Here is a 25,251-nt window from a genome sequence, read left to right as displayed (position 1 = left end):
CGCAGATGGAATGTTATGGTAAGACATAACTTCTTTTTTTGGATTTTTTTTGTGTTCAGGGCTAGGTGGTTGTTTGGCATCCAAGATTCAGTGGGGGAGAAGGCCTTTTGAGTTTGTAGAAGTAGGTCAGAGACAGAGTTGGCAGAGGAGACAATAGCAGAGTTGTCTGCATACTGAATAACAAAACCCTGAGATAGTGATGAGTGGAGATTGTTTATGAATATACTAAATAGGATTGGTCTATGTATGGATTCTTGGGGAACACCGATGGGGGTGTTGAGGAAAGGAGAGATGGAGTTTTGCCATCTAACAGCTTGTTGTCTCTCATTTAAATAACTAGAAAACCAGTTTAGTGTGGGGGTCAATTTCAGAGCGTTGGATGATGAGTAAAGGGGAGAAACAGTGTTGAAGGCTTTGGATAGGTCGAGGAAGAGAGCAGAGACTATTTTACCAGCATCACAGGCTCTGTTTACTGAATCCTTAAAGAAGAGAAGGGCAGTTGTAGTACTATGGTCAGGTCTGAAACCATGTTGTAAGAGTGAAAGTATTTGGTTGTCTAGAAGATAGTGGAGAGGTTGAATATTGGTGCATTTTTCTAAGATTTTGGAGATAGGAGAAAGAATTGCAATGGGTCAGAAGTTGGTGATGTCCATATTATTGCCTTCTTTATGAAGAGGGAGAATGAAGGCCTTTTTTCAGGTTTTATGAATGTAGGCCTCAAGGATGGATCTATTTATAAGTATGCTTATGGGGTAAGAGATTCTGTCAGCAGTAATTTTTAGGTGTCATGAGGGTAGATTATCAGGGGCATTGGAGCAAGGTTTTAGCTTTAGTAGTAGTCATTTTATAGTTGAAGTTGGGGTGGGATTTAGGGTAAAGATAAAAGGCGGTGGGTACTGGGTTTTTGTGAGAGTTGGGTGTGAGTAGGGGAGGGGGAGTGAGTGGGTGATCTAGATGTAGATGTGTGGCAAGTGGAGTAATTTGTGTGAGAGAATTTTGCTGTGATGTCAGTTATGGAGTTCATAAAGCAGGTATTAAAAAGGGAGGCTATTTCTTCAGGACATTTCTCAGGGTGAGGGCAGAGGTTGTTTTTTTTTTGCCTGGGTTAAGAAGTGAGGTAATGGAGCTCCAGAATTTCTTTGGATTCTGCTGGTGGTTAGACTGAAGTTTTAGGTAATGTTCTTTTTTATCTCTGTTGACCAATTTTTTACCTGGTTGCAAAATTCTTTGAATTTTAGTAGGTCTGGGGTGTTTCTGTGTGCCTGCCATAACTTCCATATTTTGTCTCTGGCATGCATCAGAAGTTGAGTGGGTTTGGCTAGCCAAGGGGCATAGTTATTTTTGATCCTCTGTATATGTAGAGGTGCAAGGCTATTTAGCTTATTCATGAAGATGGTGTTGCAGTAATCAACAGCTTTGTCCAGAGGGAGAGTTTTTAGTAAATGCCAATCTGTTGTTTTTCAAATATTGTTAAAGGTTATAGGGTTGAATGAGGTTGAATTCCTTGTTTATTTATATTGATGCTGACTTTGACTGCAGGGGGTATCTCAGTTAATAAAGACAAGGAGATTGCTGAGGGTATTTTGGATTGTTCTGGCTGATGATATTTTGCTGGGGTTTGTGACTAAAATCCAGTCTAGAATGGATCCATTATCAGTCCCTTTGTTAGGTCTGGTGGGAGATTCAATGAGCTGGGTAAAGTTAAAAAGATTAATATTTGAGGATGGGTGGTTGGAGTTGAGTTCTAGCCAGTTGATATTTATGTCACCTGGTACGATAGTCTCATTTTTAATATTGGTGGAAGTCCAGGCTATGATATCTTCCAATATGGGTATGTTGTTTCCAGGGGGTATATAGAGGGCTACTATACAAAGTTTTTTGCTGTTGTTCATTTTTAAGGAAGATATGAGAATTTCATCGTTAGAGAACTGTGGTATAGGGTTAGCAAATGGAACTAGATTGTGCGAGATGGAAAACAGAAGAGGAACACCGCCTCCTTTTGTATGGGTCCTGTCTAACCATATTGTTTGAAGGCCTGAAGGGAGAAATTCAGTGTCTTTAGTATGGGGTTTTAGCCAGGTCTCGGTGGTGGCAATAATGTCTGGTTGTTGGTGAGTGATCCATGCATGAAATTCTGAAATGTTATTACAAATAGTTCGGAGATTGAGGTTTGCTATATATAATGACTTGTGGGAGTTTATGTTGATGGGTGTGGTGGGAAGGTTGAGTGTAATGGGTCCTGGATTGGGGTGTATGTTGCCACATTAAGGTATTGTGGAGAGCTTAGAGATGTGACATGATAGTTTTCGGTTAGGAGTAGGTTTGGAGTGACTTGTCTGACAAATTATAATAGGCAAGATTAGTTGACTCAACAGGATTTTAAATGTTGAGGATGTGGGCTTCACTTTGTGATAGAAGAGAGGATTTAGTTGATATAGTCTGTGATGTAAATAGTAGTTGGAGTGAGAGGAGTAGAGATGTGGTTGGGTATGAAAGAGAGTATAATGTAAGTGTGGTGGATCTGAGGTGCCAAGGGAGAGGTTTAAGCTAAATAGAGAGAGTATATATAGAGTGAGAAGAGGAAAGGTTGTAATCAGTATTGGTACCTGGAAAAGATGAGTTTAATGTAATAGTCTTGTGTGGTTAGTTGAGGGAGAGGGTAATATCCTCAGCAATGGTGATTCCCAAAAACTTAAGGATGGAAACTCTCTCTGCAACCACAGTATTGATTATTATTGGACCATAATTGTTCTTAATGAGGGGTTCTAAAATCAAAAATCACTTTTTTGGTCTTTTTAGTATTTAAGACCAAGTTATTGGTATCACACCATGATGTCAGGTTCTGAACCTCCTCCCTATATGCAACTTCATCATTATTTGATATCAACCCAATGAACGTCATATCATCTGCAAATTTAACAATAATATTTGACTCATGGATAGGTTTACAATCATGGTATGGGTGAAGAGAACATAGAGGAGAGGACTTAATACACAGCCCTGGGCACATCATTATTCAAAATAAGAGTAGAAGAGGTGTGCTTACCCAACCCAAAAAAAAATGAGGTCGATTGGTGAGAAAATCCAATAGCCAATAGCATACAGAGGGAGAAAAACCCAGTGCAAAGAGCTTATTGATCAACTGATTTGGTATAATGGTATTAAATGCTGAACTATAATCAACGAAAAGCATGCTAACATATATGTTAGGTTTTTCCAAATGCAAAAAAGCAGTATGCAGAGTCACACAGATACCATCCTCGGCTGATCTATTTGCCGGATAGGCAAATTGATGTTATTTATTTATTTTATTTATTTATTTACATTTGATTACCAGGTAGTATCTGACTGGCAAGTAGCCCTTTTTCAGCGGAGACCCGGGGAGAAAAGCTCTACCGAAGTAACGCAGTTAAAACATTGACTATAAAAATATAAGTGAGAACCATATAAAAAGCAAAAAAGGTTGTAGTGGTTACATATGATACGTCATTAACAATCAGCATTAATAGGGTCATAACATCATAGGAGGTTACCAGGTTATTAGCCCTGAGGCCTTTATAAGCCTAGCCAAGAGTTTAGCCCACGTTTAGACGAGTCAGCACCTGATGCCCCTGTCCAGCAGGGACACAGGTGGAATCCCAGGGGTATATTTTTTATTTCCCATCCAGTTAGCCAGGTTGCGGTGTGCACAGTCTTCCCCTCTTCCATGGCTTTGGTGACTATCTCAAAGAAGTCAACTAAATTTAGCACACATGAATTCTCCTTGATGAAGCCAAACGGTGTGGGATCCAGTGTTTGGGGGTTGCTAATGTTCTTGTTAATGAGGTCCATGATAATCCTTTCCATGGCCTTGCAGATCAGGCTAGTTAGGCTGGTGGGTATATAATTTCCCGGATCGGTGGATGCTCCACCTTTGTGTAAAGGAATGACAGTGGCTGTCCTCCACTCAGTTGGGATAAAGCCATTACTCAGGTTTTGGTTGAATAGGGCACCTAATGGTGATGCAAGTTCCTGCCTGAGTTCACGTAGGATGTAGCCTGGTATGTTATCGGGTCCCATGGAGGCTGTATTTTTTGCCTTTGAGAGAGCAGTGATGACCTGTTCCCTAGATATAAGGAGTAGGGGGCAGGCACTGGGGATGTCCTGATTTACTGTTGGAGGACAGAGGGGTGAAGTTTTCTCTGAATCTGTCAGCCAGCAAGTTTGATGTTTCTACGGCATTTGTATATGCAGTGTCCTTGACCACCAGTTAGATACAGATCTGGGTGTTTCCTTTGAACCTGCGGACATATGTGAAGAAGGCCTTATTATTGTCTCTAGTAGATGTGGCCAATTTGGACTCAAAATTTGCTTTGGAGGATTTCACTAGTGCTCTCATTTTCTTGTTCAGGCTAAGGAGACGTTGCTTCCAGTTGGGTACCTGCTTCTTCTTGGTCTTGGACAGCAATTTTTTTCCTTTTTTTTATAAAGTTTATTTATTGCAGATGTCCACCAGACAGGTTTACTCTTCTATATGGAGGATGATTTAGTCCTGTCGGGTATTCCTGATTCCATGCATCTATATAAATGCTCGTATAATGCTTTGGTGTTGTTTTGGATATTGGTGCCAGTTCCTACAGAGGGGGAGGGGGCTGTGAAGCTCTTAATACCATCCCTCAGGAGGCTGTAATCAGCTTTGGAGAAGTTTTCATGTCTGATCCTAGCTAGAGGCGGGTTGGGGGAGATGGTGACTTCAAAAGTGACCACTTTATGGTCGGATCTTACCAAGGAGGATGATAGTATAAACAATCATAATTACATCAGAAAATTCAGTACAGTTTTAAAAAATATGTTTTTTTTAAATATGTATTTCTATATACATATAAAAGACTAAATGAAATAGCAAAAGAAGAATCAAAGAAAGGTGGACGTGTCATCGCCAAGGAGGACACGCAGTAAGTGAGAGAAAGCAGGAAGTCAGTAAAGGAGGTAAGAATAGGTTAGTCTGGGGGTGAACAGGAGCATATTCAATGGTTCCAGAAGGATTGTTTTAGGGCCTGTTTGAAGTTATGAGTATTAGTGATGGATAGAATATGTTGAGGAAGAAAATTCCAGTATTCAGCAATTTTGTGGCAAAATAAGGAGTCTCCTTGTGAGTTATGAGTTTTGATAACTTTAAGCAACACTTTATTAGCTGACCTAAGTGACTTAAGGGGTTCCCTATCAGAAGCCTGAAACACTATAAGCTTGAAAATCAAAATCCTGAAACCAAAAGCCTGAAAATTCAAAATCCCGAAAACCCAAAATCCTGAAACTCAAAATCCTGAAAACACAAAATGGACATACTGACGTCATTGTGGCTTTGCTATTGTTAGCCCTGTGGTGTTAGGTCATGCGTTGGGTTCAGGTCAGTGTGCGGTTGGTTTTATGTGAGGGTTAGGGGCGGTTTAAGTGAGTTAGGGTTAGGGCGCAGGTTAGGCATGTATGCAATAGTGACAAATATTGGGGTTAGGGCGGTTTAAGTGAGTTAGGGTTAGGGCGCGGGTCAGGTGAGTGTGCGATAGTGACGGACCTTAGGGTTAGGGTTAGGGTCAGGGTCAGTTGGTAGATATTAGTGTCTTTATAGTGACATATTAGCATTATTTGTGTTTTCAGGATTTTGAGTTTCAGGATTTTGGGTTTTCGGGATTTTGAATTTTCAGGCTTTTGGTTTCAGGATTTTGATTTTCAAGCTTATAGTGTTTCAGGCTTCTGATAGGGAACCGACTTAAGGTTAGTATAGGGTTGAACAAGGTCAGATAGAGCTGGGCAGTTGTCAGGTTTGTACATGACTGTATGGGCAATTAATAGTTGCTTTAGTGTAAGTAAGTTTGGGAGTTCTAACCAGTTTAGGAGTTGGGGGCAATACAATGATATGATCATTGAGGATGGTTAGAGGCGAATTTGGCTATTTTGTTATAGCAGGATTCAAGGTTATTCAATTCTGTTTTACAAAGGTTGGTGAGAATATTGAGAATAGTAAAGTAGGGAAGAAAAGAGGTGGGTTCTTGCTGTTGCAAGTCTGGCATGGTTGGTGAGATACGATCTGGTCCTGTAGAGAGTACCAAGTTTTACATGGAGTTTTTTAATTGTTAGTGCTATATGTTTGTCAAACTTCAGTCCATTGTCAATAGTGACACCAAGAATTTTTGTTTGCTTGACAGGTTCTATTTTAGTGCCATTGGAGGAAAAGATAGAGAGAGGCGATTGGTTATTTAATATTGAGGTATTTGAAAAGACCATAATCTTGGGGTTTAGTATAAGTGGATGGACTGCTAAGTAGTTTTCAATATTATTGAGGGCAACCTGAGTTTTTACTTGAAGTTCATTGATAGTGGGAGCAGAGCAGATGATGGAGACATCATCAGCGTATTGTATGATTGAGGCAGGTTTAGCAGCGGAACTTAGGTCATTAGTAAAAATAATGAAAAGTAGTAGGCCAAGGATCAATCCTTGTGGGACGTCTACAGAGATGGGAAGCTGGAGGGAGAGTTTATTTTACGATAAGGTGGCCTGTTTTTGATTGGAGAGGTAGTTGTGAAATCAACGTAGGGCTTCAGGGCTGAAACTGTAGGAAGCCAGTTTATTGAGAAGATTTTGATGAGATACAATGTCAAAGGCTTTTGACATATTGAGGAAGGTGGCAGAAACAAGTTTGTTGTTGTTTTGGAGGTGATTTATGGTACTGGTAAAACTAGGGCTGTATTAGTACTATGTCTGGGTTGAAAGCCATGTTGTGTATCAAATAAAAGGTTGTTCTACAGGAAGTAATCTAATATTTGTTTGTGTATACATTTTTCTATGATTTTGGCTAGAGGTGAGAGAATGGCTATAGGTCTGTAGTTGGATACATCTGTTGAGAGGTCTCCTTTATGATGGGGTATAACATGGGATATTTTCCAAAGGAGTGATACATACTGTTCAGAGATAGAAGAGTTGATTAGAATAGATATATAGTAAGAGTGGATGTGGCAACTAGTTTTACAAAGTTACCAGGTAGCTGATCAGCGGCGAGTGTACAAGGTTTTAATTTAGTTAGTAGATTTTTTATGTAACTAGTTTGGATGGGTTCGAGCTTGAAAAAGATAGCATTTAGGGTAGTGGGAGTGGGTATGGAAAGAGGAGAAATAGTTTGTTTAGTAGTGAGGTTATTGAGGTAATAAAATGGGAATTGGATTGAGTGGCTATACATTCCTTAGTATTAGAAGTTGCTGGGACTGGGGTAGTGGGTTTTCCAGGATTAATGGATGTTGGTCTAAATCAGCTGGAATGGATGCTTTAATATGAGTAGTTCCTAATCATTTAAAACACTTTGCAACAACAGAAGTAAGAGCGACTGGTCAATATTCATTAAAACAAATTATCCTCTTTTTTTTTTAAACAGGCACAATAATCGTAAATTTTCAACATGTAGGAACCGCGCATCAAGAAAGAGAAAGATTAAATATATGTGTGAATACCTCCACCAGTTGTTCAGTGCAGGCCTGAAGCACACTACCTTGCACATAATCAGGACCAACAGCTTTCTTTATAATGATGCTGCTGAATGCCCGCCACACCTCATGTATATGCAAGAACAGAGGCTGTTGATCTCCAGTCCTATTAATACTGACTGGAGGTTGATTATTATTCTTATCAAACCGTGCAAAGAAACCATTTAATTCCTCTGCTAAATTGGCACTGTTATTAACCAATGAATGTTGAACATTATTTTTCTCTCTTTAATCTGTAATTAAACGGATGCTGCCACATCCATTATGAATTCGAGTTATCAAAATCTTCCTCAATCTACTGTTTATACTTGAGTTTTGCAGACCTGATACCTCTCTTGAGATTGAAAGAAACCTTTTTAGTGATGCATAGAGGACAACTTGGAGCCAGCTATAATATATAAAACTTTATTAACCAGAGTTTAGCACTTTCATTCCTAAAATTCACTGGAACTTCATCAGAACTAAAATATTAGGTTAAAACTAACATTTAAATATCCCTCCTAAGGGTCACACAATAAAATAAAAGAACCAGTAGAATCACACACTCTCATAATGATTCAATTTTAAAAGTGAATTAAGAGAAACAGTTTCATTAAGAACAGGGTAGCTAGCTGCATTTAATTTGATCTGCCATCTTAACTTACAAGCATCAAAATGTTCATCCATTATTCTACCCTGAATGTCTCTCTTAATTTGCTCTATTACTAAAAAGCCAAAAGTATGAGTGTCATGTACCATAACATGCTTGTACAATGTATTAGTAGGTTTGTTTCTAATATCCAGGCTGTGTTCACAAATTCGATCCCTTAACCTCCTGGAGGTTTTACCCACATAGAAGGCAGGGCATTTTAGGCATTGGGCTAAATATGTCCTCTCTGTATCACTAAGGAAGTTTCTTTCATTTATTCATTTGTGGATTCATACCTCTCTTCATTTGTGGATTCATACCTCTCTTAAGATTACCGGTGGCAGTTCTATAAGCTGAGGCATCACCAAGTTTAAAGGCTCTATCCCTCTTCTTAAGCAACTGTTTGACCTCAGTGCTCATCCACAGTTTCTCATTGGGATAAGCTGTGATCCTTTTATTATGAGCAGTGATGTTATCCACACAGTAATTAATATATGACAGCACAGATGAAGTATAAGTATCAGTCTGTCTGATGAAAAAATGTATTCCAATCTGTGTATTCATAACAGTCCTGGAGTTGAGAGGCAGCGCCTTCAGGCCAAACATTAACAGTCCTAAGTCTTACTAACAGATTTAGTAGTACTGATAAGAGCTTTATGCACTGGAACAAGAAACAAAGAGAGATGATCAGACTGACCAAGGTGGGGACATGGTATAACTTTATAAGCATCTTTATAATTTTATAAACATGATCCAAGATGTCTTCACCTCTGATCTTACAATTTATGTGCTGATAAAATTTAGGAAACATATCTTTAAGATTTGCCAGCAATAATGAAAACAGCATCAGGATGTAAATTCTGTTGCTTACTAATAACAACAAACAGCTGCTCAAGTGTTAACTTAACATTAGCTTGAGGTGGAATATAAACTGCCATAATAATGACAACTGTGTATTCCCTAGGCAGATAAAATGGGCGGCATTTAAGCATCAACAATTCAGCGTCCAGAGAACATGATTTATCAGTCATAGTTGTATTTGTACACCATGCATTATTAATGTGCTTATATAATCCTCCTCCTGTTTTCTTACCAGAGTCAGACATCCTGTCAGCTTAGTAAAGGGTGTGACCTGCCAATTCAAATGTAGCATCCAGCATGCTTGAATTCGACCATGTTTCTGAAAAAATCAAAAGGCAACAATCCGTTAAAGACTTGTTTGTCCTGATAATCAGCCTAAGCTCCTCCACCTTATTTATCAAAGACCTGGTATTGACAAGAAAGGTGCTAAGAAGAGGGGTTTGATGTGGAGCAACTTTCAACCTAGCCAACAGACCCGCATGCTTACCCATCTTTTGCTTCCTCTCCCTGTGCCATCTGTGATGTCTTCCAACCAAAGTAAAAGTTAATGCAAGCTCCGATATTCTAAAAATCTTCCTCGATATTGTCTCTATATTATTTCCACTTGTGCTGTTCAAACTATACAAACTGTTGAGATTCCCCAAGCCGATCTATAAAAGCTCCTGACGGGAATAGCACATATTCACTCCAGTCTATATTATGGCAATAACTGACAACAAAAAAACGCCGGCAACAAAACAAAAACAAAGCACTTGTTTGGGAAGCACAAAGCTGCAGCATCTATGCGCACTGCCATCTTTACTAGTTAGCTTACTAATCATGCTAGTATTTGCCATTGTACCTTGCTATGTATCTTACTGCAGCAGCTCTCCTTTGCAGGAACATGAGGGGTTCATATGAAGATGCCACCTGCCCAGGAAGTATGATTTTCATGTACTGCTGTATAAAGTTGTAGTAATGTATTCACTGGGCTACAGGTATTTTTGAAGGGTCTTACTTAATGTAGGTAATTTCTCAGTTGATGTTTTCACAGGTGCTGTGTTATCAGGGTGCACTACTGAGGATATAGAACTTACTAGTGTCAGTGAACTGTCTTGCTCTAATAATAATGGCAACCACATCCCAGCATGGCCAGGGGCCACAGTGTCAGAGGTAGATTTTTGTAATGTAATGGTCACATCCCCACCCCATTCCACAACACAACTTTTGTCTGTGGAACCCATCCCACAAACCAGGATGATACCCATGGATAGGATGGTTTCATTACCAGTGACACAATGACATCATGGGATGGCATGCTGGTGGCTACACTTACGGAACTAAGTATGTCCATTGCTGATAGCCAGCCTTTGTGCAGGTCATGACACAGAGGTAGATAGATGTAAACACAGGCGTTATCAAGCTGATTGGGGTAGTCTGTGGTCTGTATGATGACCTGACAGAGAATGCAACAGCATGGACATGTAGTGTAGGGAGTATGAAGGCAGTAGGTGCCTTTGTATAGCCACACATTGCACCTCCTGTTGCTCATCCACCTCTGCCTCTGGTGGGTAGGTGCACTATAAGAGGAGATGAGCAATGTCTGGAATCCACAGTGCCACCACCTCCACACTACCATCCAGTACTGAGGGTGGTACAGGGTGACTTGAAGCCCACGTGGACATGGTGTTCATGTACAACCCATCTAAAGCATGAGCCACTGTTCACAATCAAAGTACTCCTTCCATTTTGCTTGCTGTGGATCATGCCTGTGACCCTTCTTGGAGAGGCGCTCCCATAGATTGGAATTTGCACTGGGAGTGCATATGTTTCCTTTTGTTGCCCTGGACCTGTCCAACAGATCCCAGCAGAATGTTACATCATCTGCTCAGACTGTGACACACTCACACAGACACACACACACCAGTAATGGTCATGCTCCCTCTCCCCCTACACACATACACACGCACACACACACACACACACACACACACACACACACACACACACACACACACACACACACACACACACACACACGCACACAAACTCTCTCCAGTGCTGTCCCTTGTCACTGTGGCCCTCCCCACCTGTGCATATGGTGATAACCATGCCCTGCCTCTGTATATTGCTACTTGGGTAGCTTCTGTATGATGCACAGTGTGGTCAGTTTGTGCTTGATATAGCATGGTCTCTGTAGGTTTGTATGCATTATCTTTAATGTACGGTATAACACTTTAATTTGGTCAATAGTTATGATGCATCATAGCCAGTGCCACAGCATACTGTTTCTGCCTTGATCTGGCATTGTCATCCCCAGCAGTTGGCGCTTCCACAGACTCCTCACCAGGTCTGTCCACGGCTGCTGTCTCTGGTACTTCCTTATCCTAAATGTATCCTTCCTGCTGTAACTGTCTTCATATGAGAATGTTGTGCAACATTGAATAGACTGCAAATACACCAGATACATCCAGATAGTATGAGCAGGCCTTAACATACATCTCAATAGTACAGATTTTTGCAGAATGTCAAGATTTTTGCCTTATATTTTTTGTCCATTTTTCATAGAATTGTCATTTTCTAGCAAATAAGTGGCAAATCATTGAAGAATTAATTCAGAAAATAATGACAGAAATTTGAGTTTCAGGCTTCATACCCTCCAAAAAAATCATGCTAATACAAAGCCTGTTATTATATCTACTTACTGTCTACTTTCTAATATTTAAAAAATGTCCTTATTTTTGGGATTTTGTCCCCCCATCATTTATGACTTTGTTCACATTTCTTGCTCGAAGAGGTTGAGAGGTATGGGCCTTAAGCAGGCCAAATGCTTGCTCACCAATTACCATTCTTTGCCATGGTCTTGGGTTTCTAATGGGTACATTAACAATAGCTCCAGTGCACATCTGGCATCACCAATAAGATGTCCTTGGGGACATATTATATATTATGGTCTGTACTTTACATTATTAAAACAGTGATTACACAGTTGTGGAACTGGCAAAATCAGACAAAGTGTTGCACTAGAAAAGGAACAAAAGGTAACAGTTAGACATGATTAAAATACAGGTGCTCTTGGCTGATTGTTAGGAGAATTAGCTTTCCAAAAATGTTGTTCAGACAATTCTTAGATATACTGAGAGTTTTTTAAAAAAAGGTTAGTATTTTTATGCAATGTTTGAAGTCACAAGCTTTGTTTTTGTAATTAACACCATTCGGCTAGCACATTAAACTTGAAGCTAGGTTTAAAATGTGACTAGTGAAGTTGATATTTTGATAATATGGCCCCCAGTGAACTGTTTTAACTTAGATGTTGGAACATGCATTGGTGTACATCAGATGTCCAGTACTATGTGTAGCTGTATCACATTTTGAAGTTGGACATAAATACTCAAAACTGCTACAAGAATCTATAGACATACAGACGTGACAGCAATATAAACTGCTGATGTACAATAAAACAGTCACTATATTGAGAAGAAAACAAAATTATGTCAGTGAATTGGATATGAAAAGCTAGGTAGCAAAAAAGCCTGACACTCATATAACCATTTGTTTTACAGTTATAAAAACACGTATCCAGACTCTTCAAAAAGGAGTGGGAGAAGATACTTACAGTGGGATTCTTGACTGTGTCAGGTAAATACATTTCTTTCCTGTTTTAATTTAAAGGAATGCTTTCCTTTCTCTTTATTTTAGACTTTGCTACCTCACTTTAAATGAATATATAATTCTCAGAGTAAAGGGAGTACCTACTACAGAGAGTCAGTATTTGTTATAAGAAAATTATTCATAAGTGGAAATAAAGTTCTAAGCAAGGACAGCAGCGATTCAAATAAGGCTGTACATTCCATGATGCCTGTCTATAAACAAACTGCGTATGTTTGTGCCACTGTCTCTTTCTCTGATTGTTTAATATGGCTTCCCGACAGGCATTCTACTGATCAGTGATTGTCTCAAATGATTGTGATCAAAAATGAATGTGCAAACAACCTGGCTTTTATAGAGGGTGTGTGTGTGTGTGTGTGTGTGTGTGTGTGTGTGTGTGTGTGTGTGTGTGTGTGTGTGTGTGTGTGTGTGTGTGTGTGTGTGTGTGTACATCAGCATAGATAGCTAGAAATAAACATATATGTATACCTATTTTTGTTAGTTTGTGTGTATATGCAGAAACACATATGCATGTATATATTGTATATTATATAGGGTCTATATTATATCATGGAACGCTTAAAGAAGCGAACGATGAATAATCAACCCCATGTAATCGAAAGCTTACAATCTCGAAAGCTCAGAATAGCGATTTTTTCCAAAAAAAAAAAGAAAAAAAGAAAAAAAATTGAAAGAATACATAAAGTGGGGGGCTTTGCCCCCCACACCCCCTGATGTGGGGGGCTGTGCCCCCCCAACCCTCTACTTAAATATACCAATTCCAAGATAGCACTACAGTGCCAAAAACGGCAAAGTAACTGAAGTGGCCAAGTGAATTATTTCCCTGGGAAAGAATTTGCTTAAAAGCCACTTCACTATTTTGCCTTTTCGTTGTTTTAAGTTCGACCAAGACGCATTTGATAGAATGTGTTTTCGGTCATCTAATAGGAACCCATTATATATACATATGTCTATAGTATATCTGTGTATATCTAAACACTCAGCCGTACAGAAATATGTATGTATACATACATCTATGCACAGACACACACACACACACACACACACACACACACACACACACACACACACACACACACACACACACACACACACACACACACACACACACACACACACACTATTTATCAAGTCAGCTTTACACTACTTAATACTTTTTAATCTGTGAAGTCATCAGATTTGCTTTTGAAACCATTAGTAGTTTCACATTATTCCGTCCTGTCTGAAGTATTATGTCATGATATTATTAAATTTTGAAAGGCTACTTCTTTTTCAGTTCATATCTATTGCCATGTCTGAAGAAGAGGTCTCCTTACTTTTGACAAGGTGAAACTTATATGCTGCATTCTGGATGTATCGGAGAAATGATAGCATGACACAGGGGAAGTTTTTACAGGAAGGCTTTTTTTCTGAGACACAGTAGAACTATCAAAGGCATACTTCCTTTAAATTCCCTCAGTTCATTGTATAAAAATCACCACAGAGTCCTGAGACTGCTAACAGTAACACCAATACGTAGACTGTCAAAAATACTGGAGCTTTTAAAAAGTGGGCTCTCAATAATAAGTCCAGAACCCCCTGTAATGAGATACTGTTGATAATCTGTATATTAAGAACATTTATGCCTAATTCCAGAGTTATTTGATATTCAGTTTACTTCCTGGATTGCTGTACCAGTTACCTGTTGCACCTTCTTAATAGAGCAGTTACATAACCACAGTGAAAATCAATGGGGAAATCTGACTTCCAGCCCTGCAGAGAGAAACTACCTTCAGCATATACTTTTATAGCTTGGTAATGAGTTAAGTATCTCTGCAAACACTGGCTGCATCTCTGGACTACCGAAGTATTGTTTAACTAGTTTAATTGCCAGAATGAAAGTGACTTCATTTTTATACTTTTTGTGATGTTTTATGTCAGTCATCTTTAGATCTTCACAAGTGTCAGAGGCAGTACCATTTTTCTTAAATACTTTAGGGTACAATAAACAGCAAAAGATCTGGACAGGTGAGCGATTTTTCATCAGATAGTTTTGAATCCATTCTCACTCTTCTTGACATTTCTACACCTGAGAAGCACAAGCACAACATTATACATATTTCGTTCATTTCTCACAGACTTCACATAATTTTATTGCATTTTTGAATTCTTAATTTGATTCTGTTTACCTGCGCACTTTGGAGTTGCTGCACATTCAGTTTTAATTCTAATGACATGATTTGGGTAGCTACTTGTAAGGTCCATGGCCAGCCAACAAAATAGTTTAATTTTAAAAAAGTTTTATTAATTTCAACACATCTAACTCCTTTTAGTTAGATTACAGGCTGAACATAATCGTTAAGGAAACATTTATTTTTAGTTTAAAAAAGAGAACATTTGATGACAGACACTGAGAATTTTTACCTCCGGATACTTGTAGAGTGTAACACTTGCACATAGGTTCACGGGTTAGTACTAGGCTAACTGCCTTTGTGAGCCATTTTAAGCATAGCCATACACCCCATCTGAGAATCAATCCCTACACCTTGTGTTTGTAAGGTAAACATCTTACCATTATGCCAACCTCCCACCTTCATCCAGTTCAGCCCTTTGCTGGCCTTCCTCTGGACTCCACTTCTAACAGCCTAGTGTTTCCCCTTGTACGGTCTCCTGAAGTGCGCATACTACTCAAGGTGGGCCTTGTCAGGACTTCAAAGTATTACCTTGTTGCTTCAAATAGCTCTTTCGACTCCTGAGAAAATGCCATGACATTTTGATGGCTGCTGCCACTATTCTCTCATACTGTGCTAGTTAGACAAGTCCAGTGACAATCACAACTCCCAGATCCACTTCCTGCTCTGGTACCGCCATTTCCCCAATCTGATACTTCACACTATAGTTGCTTGTAGCAGGTGCAGTACTTTGCATTTTCTGCAGCGATCTTCAAGCAGGCCAAAGGGTGGCAGTTGGTCAGCCTTTACAAATCATTCCTTTTACTCTTCCACCATACTGTATGTTACTCCAAACTTTTTATCTTCAAAAGCCTAAGCATGTTGGCTATTTTCTCAAACATGTTTGAAAAGCATAATAAGACTACTGGACCCAGGATCATCCCCTGCAGTAGTCCACTAGTCACCATCCTTACTTCTGACATGCCTCTTAGTGTAACCCTCTACTGTCCTACCTTTCAACTGGACAGCAGTCCAACCCCTTTGTCTTAACGTACCACCAACCCTATAGTTGGTCTCAGCAGCTGCTTGTGCAGTATGGAGTCAGAGGTCTTGGAAGTGCAGTCCGATATCTACTGACAATAACTTTTTGTCAAGTCCTCCTATAGTCTTATTAAATAACTATATCCAATTTGTGTGAAAACTTCTCCTGGACTTACTTTAGAGAACTGTCCTCTATGGAAGCAACCATTCCTTGCTTAAGGATTCTCATAACTCCCGCTGTTAGGCCAGCCGGTCTGTAAATTCACTTGATTCCAAATTTCCCCTCCCCCTCTCGTACAACCTGCTGTCATTTATCAGACTGAAGTTGGGACATATTACTTTTTTAAGGGTGACACAAAGAGGTCTATGATCAAATGGCCCTACTGCCTCGGGATCCCTACTTGTTAGCCTCTGTTCAAGGATCTTTCATGGGGAACAGATCCTTCCACCAGAAGATATAAGAAAGGAGCACCAAGTAGCCACTCATTTCAGGTACATGAGATCTTGGATCACAAGAGTTTCTGAAGTCCAGCTACTGCCACATGCTTGAACCCCTGGGGGCTGAGGTAAGATCAAAGGGGAGACTCTTGAATTTGTAGCAGCTAGCTCGGACCCAAAAGCAAAGATATCTTCCTAGTTATATAAAGGCGCACACACTCATATACAGTGGATATACAAAGTGTACACACCCCCATCAAAATGCCAGGCCCCTGTGATATAAAAAAAATTAGACCACAATAAATCATTCACACTGGCAACACAGGCCAGTGATAACCAGTGATAATATACATCTCTGACTGTTTTAATCAAATAAAAGTTTCCTTACTTGAAAATAAAAATAAATCAGCCCTGGTGATCATATGCACAGTGCCACAGATTTGTGTTACTTTCTCATGATTCATTTAGAAAGCAACAAGCAAAAAGCCAAAGAATATTAAAGTAATATAATAGAGTTGTGGATTGATAGTTTAAACATGCACCATCTGATCACATTTAATATGAAGTGTTTTTTTTTGTTCTTTTTTATCCTGGCAGGCAGTCATTGAGAACTGCAATCACTAAACTAGTTTGCAAGGGGAGTAATGCTTTTGTCAGCACCTGTATGCAGGTACAGTACCTTCTTGAAAGTGTGTGATCAAGGGTGGACTTTGTCTCAGAAACCTAGAAGTTGACTACTTAGAACAGATCCTCATGAGTGATCCCAAATGGATAATAGACTACCTGTAGAATTATATATTACTCGAAAGACACTGTAAATGCTTAAATTCAGCACTTTAGAAAACATGCTTACTACGTTGGAAAGCAGCTTAAGCCTACAATGTTACCTAAGCCCTGACATAGGCTGTTTTTTTTTTTTTTATTACTGATGTATTTTTATTACTGAATTATTATCTTTTTATTCACTGACCATAAACTATCTGTGTAAATGGTGACAGCTAAACAGTGACATGAAATCCTGTATTTTATTAATGTAGGCCCATATGGTTTATAGATTTGTGATAAACCTAAGGCTTCTTGGCTTTCACAAAGATTAACTGACATTGTTCAATGCTGAAATTTACATGTGCTTAGATATTTAGCAAGTTTTTTTTTAATTATATGAAGAGATTGGCACTGTTTCAGGGTGAGGGAGAGCTTATTTAAAAGGTGAGGACTAATTTGGGTTTTAAATCTGTATTTTATTTTATTTTTTACGATTTTTTACTGTTGCTTTGTGATGGTTGTAAGGTTAACTGCATTCAGGGGCATGTTAGTCCTCCCACTGATTTGTTCCAAACTCTCTTGAAGAGAGATTGTCCTCCTTTGGAGACATGCTCCTTCTTAGATTAGCATCTTTGCACTTCATACTCACACTAACCAGTTATAAATACTCCCTGCTTCTTTTCTTAGTTCTCTGTATGCTCTCACAGTAGTAATATCTGTTGTACTGAGTACTGATGATGTCCTAACCTTGTTTATCACTGGTCTTTCTACTACAAAAATGCACATACATCTATTAATATAAGCTTAGATAAACTATTGCTATATTTTGTTTAGCTCAGCTTAATATGTAAACTACATCTTTACATTATAAATTTTATTACCTTGTTAACTAACTTTTATGTAATGCATTCCCTTGGCAACTTTATGTGAAGTGCTCAGGGGGATAACAATGTTCCTTAGATGATGTGTAATTCCTCTTAGTATCATGTTGGTTACACTGAAGGCTTTTCTTACTACTGTGACAATCTTAGTGTCAAATGAGAGACCTCATCCATAATTGTACCATGGTCTTTAACAGGGTTTATCTTCAATGGCATTCCCTCAATAGTATAGGTGGCAATAACCATTTACTTCCCAAAAGTCACAGTGCTGCATTTATTTATATTTACTACATCTAATTATATTTAATACTAAGCAATTATCTTTACACTATTTATTTGTGTCCAACCATGGCCGGAAAATCAACTCATCTTGGAGAACAAGGCAATAGTGGTAAATTATGTATCCACACATAAATTATTTCAATAATACCCATATTTATAGAGACATGATAAGATGATGTATTTGGGTGTATGGATTAAACATGGATTCTTTTATGGCAGCTAAGGTTGTGTTGGAAGCGAATAAATAAGAAGTAATGCAAAAACCGAGGAAATAGAAATTCTTGATTAGGGATATGGAGAGTAAGGTACAAGCTATGAAAATGTTTTTAGTCCCTTTAGTTTTATATACAGATCAGGCATATTTATATCAACCAGAGGAGAAGCTGTGGACAATAAATTGCTGAAGGAATTTATATGACAGGAGAAGAGGGTGATAAGTAAGTGTGATAAGTTGATCCTTCTGATCGAACAATGTTTAAGATTACCTGATTTGAATGGATACTTTAGAGCTGCGTAGTTAAGTCTTATATACACAATGCTCACAGACTGGTATAAATTAAATGGAAATGGATGATAATAAAATGGGGGGACTTGAGAAAAAAAAGTAGGATTTTGGATATAGATCCTTAAGGAGAATAACAATGACCATACAGAGTATTATATTCATAAAGTTGCAGAAAGTATTCCAAAAACTAAGCCAACATGGAAACAAAGAAAAGAGAAAGGAGAATTTGCCAGTAGGGATGACTGCAAGTAGCAGTACAAGAACATATGCAAGAAGGGGCTGACATTTACTGGAGAAAATTTTTTTTATTTTGTTTATTTTTTATTTTACATTTCTTGACTGGGCTAGTCTAGCTGGATACATGTCCATTTTCAGTAGAGGCCCGAGGAGAAAAGCTCCACTTTAAACTAGTTAACATCAGGCCAGTGCCAAAACAAGATAAATACATTATGTAATGTAGATAAGGTGAATATGCTTGCAGAATTATTTCATCAACTTCAGTTATACAGAAATAAAGAAGATACAGAAATTGAGAACTGAGTTGAAAAAGGGTAAAAATACAGTGATTATTACCAAGGGAAAGAGATAGAGCTTCAATGTTAGTGAGTTGGGTAGGATGTGCTTTTCAAAAGATATAAAAGGGTTATAAAATGTGTATAATACAGGGAAGTAGGAGAAATTAGGGAGGATAAGTATAAGAGGAAGAAAACAATCATAATGAAAGAAAAGAAAAGTAAAAGTGCAGGGTGGAAAGATAGGAGTACACTGAGAAGGTAGTGTAGTGAGGAGAAATATTCAGTGATGCATGCTGGGAAACAGGATGTAAGGGAGGGGAGGAGGGGTGAAACTGCTAATGTACACTGAGAAGGTAGTGTAGTGAGGAGAAATACTCAGTGATGCATGCTGGGAAATATGTAAGAGAGGGGAGGAGGGGTGAAACTGCTAATGTACACTGAGAAGGTAGTGTAGTGAGGAGAAATACTCAGTGATGGCATGCTGGGAAATAGGATATGAGGGAGGGGAGGAGGGGTGAAAATGCTAATGCTGCAACGTAGTGGGTTAAGGAGGAGGTCTGTTGAGTATGGATAAGGTGGGGGTGGGGGGGTTAGTCAGGGTTAGTACAAGGACATAGCCATTGTGTTTTTAGTAGAATTTTTAGTTGTTTTTTAAAGAGTGTTAATGATGAAAGAGATGTAAGTTTAGTGGGAAGCTTGTTCCAGATCTTCCCCACTGTATTATCACTTGCCCTGTTGTGGGATTTCTGGGTGGCAACTAGTAGTTTATTTGCTGAGCGAAGGTTAGTGAGGTTTGTGTAGGGGGAGATGAGGCTACTGAGAATAGGAGTATTACTAGGCTGGTGTAGAATTTTATGGATAATGGAGAGTTGTTGAAAGTTTAGTTGGTTATTTAGTTCAAGCCATCCTAGAAGTTTTAGGTTTAGACAGCGATGTGTTCTGAAGGAGGACCCAGTAGCAAACCTGGCAATATTGTTGTATGAAGTAGACAACTTGTTTAGGTTACTTTTGGAAAGATTAGTATAAATTGGAGAGGCATAAAAGAGTGTGGAGATTAGATGTGTCTGGGCTATAGTAGTTCTGGCTTCTGGGGTGAGAAAAGATTTTATCCTATATAAGGATCCAAATTTTCTATTGACAGTTTTGATGATGGCATTGATATGAGTGTCAAAGTTCAGGTTGTGGTCAATCAATACCCCTAAGAGTTTTGTAGTTGGGTCGGGAGCTATGATTGTACCATCGATGGATGTAATAGAGAAGTCTAATGGGGTGGATTTAATAGTTGGAGTAAATAGCAATAGTTTGTTTTTTTTTTTGGCATTAAGGAGGAGGTGACGTTGTTGGAACCAGTTTTCAACTTGGTTGAATACTGTTTGGGTGATGGTTTGGAGTTCAGATGAAGTGTTAGCTTTACAAATCAAAGTGGAGTCATCTGCATATTGAATGCTAGTAGGTACAGGTAAATTAGTAGAAAGGTCATTAATGAATAGGGAGAAGAGTAGAGGTCCTAGGATGGAGCCCTGAGGGACACCAAGGGTAACAGGGAGATGTTTGGATAGGTTATTATCCCAAAGGACAGCCTGCTGTCGATTGTGCATATAGGATTTGAACCAGAGTAATGCTTGTGTGTCAAGTGAGAATGAGTTGAGTATGTTAAGTAGTATTTGATGATTGACCATATCAAAAGCCTTAGAGAGGTCAATGAAAAGAGCAGCGGAGAGCATGTTATTGTTACGGTGTTTATTGATGCAGTCTGTAAAAGATAGGAGAGCAGTGGTGGTACTGTGGAATGGTCTAAGACCATGCTGACAGTCAGCTAGAAGGTTGTGTTGGAGAATGTGGTTGAGAAATTGTTGGTGGATACATTTTTCCATAATTTTGGCTAGTGGAGATAGTAGGGCTATGGGTCGAAAGTTGGAGAGTTCAGTTGAGTTGCCGCCTTTGTGAAGTGACATTATGTGAGAGATTTTCCATAGTGAAGGAATGGAGCCTTCAGTTATGGTTCTATTGATAAGAATAGAAATAGGGTAGGCAAGAGCTTTATCTGCAATTTCTAGGTATTCAGGTGGTAGGTGATCGGCCGAGGGTGTACAAGGTTTGAGCTTATGAAGGTGAGTTATAGATGAGGTCTGTAGGAATAGGTTTAAAGTGAAAGGTAGGTGGTGAGGTAGTAAGGGAGCATGAGAGGGTAGGATTGAGAGGGGGTAGGGTGTTGGCTAGAGATTGGACAGTTTCAGTAAAAAAGGTGTTGAAAGCATCAGCTATCTTGTTTGGAGAGTTTTGGGAGAGACCAAATGGAGTGGGGGTTTTAGAGTGGCCCGGATGTAACAGTTTATTTATGCCTGACCAAAAGCTTTGGGTTGATTATGGTGTTTTTGTTGGAGTTTGAAGAAATAGTTTTTTTTATCATGAAGTATAGATCTTTTGGTGGCATTTCTTAGTTGTCTAAAGTGCTGCTGATCAATTGGGTCTTTAGTGTTTCTCCATTTGGACCAAATTTTATTTCTTTGACGGATTTGTTGTCTGGCTTCTTCAGTAAGCCATGGGGCTGCTTTGCATCTAGTTCTAATGGAACAAGAGGGGGCATGGAATTCAAGAATTTGAAGGAATTTGGAGTTAAAATGGGATACTGCTTCATCAATTGGCAGGTGCCTTAAGGGAGACCAGTCACAGGCTTGAAGTTCAGTGTGAAAATTGGCTGGATTAAATTTTTTTCTGTTGCTGGTGATTTTTAAGGTATGGTGATTAGAAGTAAAGGATCTTTGTCTAGATAGGTAGGTTAGTGAGTGGTCACTAATATCATCAGGAAGGACACCTGCTTTGTATGAGAGAGAGTGGCTGTTTATTAAAATCCAGTCTAATATACTTTCCTTGCTGCTGGGTTTATGGATTCTAGTGGGGGAGTTAATAGTTTGAGAGAAGAAAATTGACAAAGGAAGTAAGGTATTGGAAAGAAGTAACTAGATAAAGAAAGAAGACAGAGTGGGATAAGGCCAAGCAAAAATACGGATTGAAAGTTAGAGACTACATTGTCTATTAGGGATTGGTATCAGAGTACACGCAAACAAAGAGAAATGGATAAAGGAGTGCTAAGTGAAAGACCAGCTCTGGTTGAATTTTTAGTTCTGTCTAGATCAGAAGCTGTTGTTAGAAAAGGGAAAATTAGTAGGGTATACAAAATATATAATGACAGCTTTAAGAATCAGAGGAAGTTAGAAAGACTGGAAATAGACACTGAAAAGCCAGTTTAAACAGGAACAATGGGAAGACATTTGTATTGCTCCTAAGTATACAACAAAGTCAGAAAAGTTTAGGATTTTTCCTTGAAAGTGTTTGCAAAAGTATTTTGGGTCTACCTCTTTTGGTTGATGCACTAAATTGTTGAAACCAAATGGTTGAGACTAGATGACTGACAATTTAGTCAATCAACCTGAAAAACCCAAATAACACCAGCAAACAAAACAAAGTTTTTGCAGGACAGCAAGCCTCCCTACACTCCAACATGGGGGTCTGCACCCAACACCCCGCTAATTATATATATATCAACTCCAAGAGGGCACTACAGTGGGGAAAAGGGCACATTCCCGAACACCCACTGTACCATAATTTCAGTTAAAACAGTTGATGAACTAAATTGTAGAGCATGTGGTCTTGACCATGTCAGTTTCTACAATTTAGTTCATCAACCAACTGAAGTAGACCCGTATTTTTATACCCCCAGCATACTTCAGTGATTTTTTTCCTCAGATACATAGCAAATGTTGGAGATGCGATGAAAAAGAAAGAAGTTACTGGGGACATGATGGCATAATGGTTAAGATGTTTACTTCACAGATACAAGATACAGGGCTTGATTCTGACCTCTAATTATTGATTAAGCTTGTAATAGTCTACAGACTAATAGCCTAGTATTAACCTATGAACCTAAACTACAATTAATATCTCTTTATCTGCAATAGAAAGAGGCCAAGTATTAGTGCAGTTGTATTGCCTATTATGTAGAATTTAACATGGAATCTTTTAATAAGTTGCATGCATCATGGTTTTTGGAATTATAAGTATAAATAGGCAATATTAGATGCCTACAGGCATCAGTAGGCTGTAAATAGATAAATACATGGAGGCATCGATTGGCTTTAATGAGATAAGCAGTAAATGTGTGTTGCATGTTTTTAACTAGCCCATGGTCAGAGACTGTAGTCATTTTAATTTTCTTTCCTGGGCAATATTATTTGAATATGGAGTGGAATAGTATAAATTGTGTTTTCCTTTTGTGACATCCTACCAAGAACAAATGACATATATATGTTTTTTTGAAGAACATTATTTTCTGTAACTAAATGGCAGACTGGGGTTGGGGCCTGACTCTTCCCTGATGAAAAAATATGGATTGAAGGATACAGGGCTATTGAGGTAAATATACTAAATGTTTACTGCATTGACTGTCTTCTATTCAATGGTCATTGGAGGAGCACTGATATTTAATAAAACATTAGCAAGGTTTTCTCTATTTAATATTACTGGATAACTGAAAAATGCAAATGGAATACTGTATAGGAAACCTTCATAAGGTGTATTGTACATAAAGATTTAAATCATGTATGTTTAGAAAGCCTATAGAGATAAGCACACAAATTGAATTTAGAAGTGTATAATTTGTGTTCAACCAGTGTCTCTGCTTGGATAAACTTTTGAGAAAGGATACATGTAAACCCCTTTTTGAAGAAACTATGGTGGAAGTCTGTGATGGTCAGAGGGGTGTAATTATAAATCTTGAAGTTGTTTTTGTCAAAACTATTTACTGCACCTCCTAGATAATACAAGACATCCCAAAGTTCCATGCTAGAATGATGTTTACCTTAAGAAAAAGGTACATTTAATCCCTTCCCCAAAACCTCATTCTGATTTTGGACATGTTTTTTAATCTAAGTCTTAAAGAGTGCACACTGTTGAAAGTGCTATCATCCAACAAGTCCATAAGAATAATGAAACCTGGTAAAGGGGCAGGGTGGTAATAATGCAGGCCATGGACTATGTGATGGAAAATGTTACATATGTTGAACGACATACATGATTTAAATCTTTATGTACAATACACCTTTGAAGGTTTTCCTCCATACATTTTTTTCATCATTTCAGTAATACATACTCTGCTGTATCCCTGCATCAAATGAATGTAGATTATAAAAAGGTTAACTTGTGGCTAGAGGATCTGTTATTGACTCATGTCATTGAGCTTGAGCTCTAAAATATATTTACTATTCACCCAAGGACACCAAAAATATTTGTAATAATTAAGATCCATAAAAGCTTAAATAATCCCCCTCAAAATCTATTGTTGCTGTGGGGGGGGGGGGGGTTCAAAGAAGGAGTCAAGTGCCAAGTTTATTGACTTCAAATTAAATCACATCATTTAAAGATTCCATCACATATTGAAAGATTTCTGGCAATTTTTACATGACGTCAAAAAGTGGACTTTTCTATGGATACCATCTTGGTGACCATTGACATCAAAGGCCTTTTTTCAGTAATGCCGCATGTCCTGTGTTTATTGTGGTTCCGGGATGCTATAAAGGGGGATGTTTCACTTTTAGCCAGGGACATTAACTTGTTGGAAGAAACATTGCAGACTATGCTGTACAACAATTTCATTACCTTTAAACGGAATTTTACCATTAGATTAGTGGAATGATATTATGGGTAGAGACTACCTCCATATTTGCTAATTTGGCCTTGTGGTATTGGAAAACAATTTTGTATTTTCTAGTTCCTACTGATGCCACTGTAAGGCTTACTTCAGGAACCTGCATGACATCTTCATTTTTTGACAAGGTACTGAAGAGGTGTTACACTAGTTTGTGCAGTTTTTTTTTTAATATACCACCTCCTTTCTGCATTTTACTTACAGATGCATAGCTATATAAGCATTTTCTCTGTGCCACTATTCCTTAAATATCTACTGCAAATAGAGTTTTCCAAATTCTTATTTTGCACTATAGGAGTTGCCACCCTCTCAAACAATAAAA

General features: G+C 38.5%; 1 protein-coding gene across 1 annotated transcript in view; it reads left to right on the top strand.

Moving 5' to 3' along the window:
- The window catches only part of SLC25A18 (solute carrier family 25 member 18), a 671,540-nt gene that overhangs the window by 632,751 nt on the left and 13,538 nt on the right, over window positions 1-25,251 (top strand). Inside the window, exon 8 of the mRNA XM_044088188.1 lies at window positions 12,543-12,618. Coding sequence (XP_043944123.1) covers window positions 12,543-12,618 — 76 coding nt within the window. The remainder of the gene's footprint in view (window positions 1-12,542; window positions 12,619-25,251) is intronic.

This window comes from Protopterus annectens, chromosome 11.part0 (genome assembly GCF_019279795.1).
Source record: "Protopterus annectens isolate FY-2018-M chromosome 11.part0, PAN1.0, whole genome shotgun sequence".
Taxonomy (NCBI): Eukaryota; Metazoa; Chordata; order Ceratodontiformes; family Protopteridae; genus Protopterus; species Protopterus annectens.
This window is presented reverse-complemented; position numbering and strand designations above follow the sequence as displayed.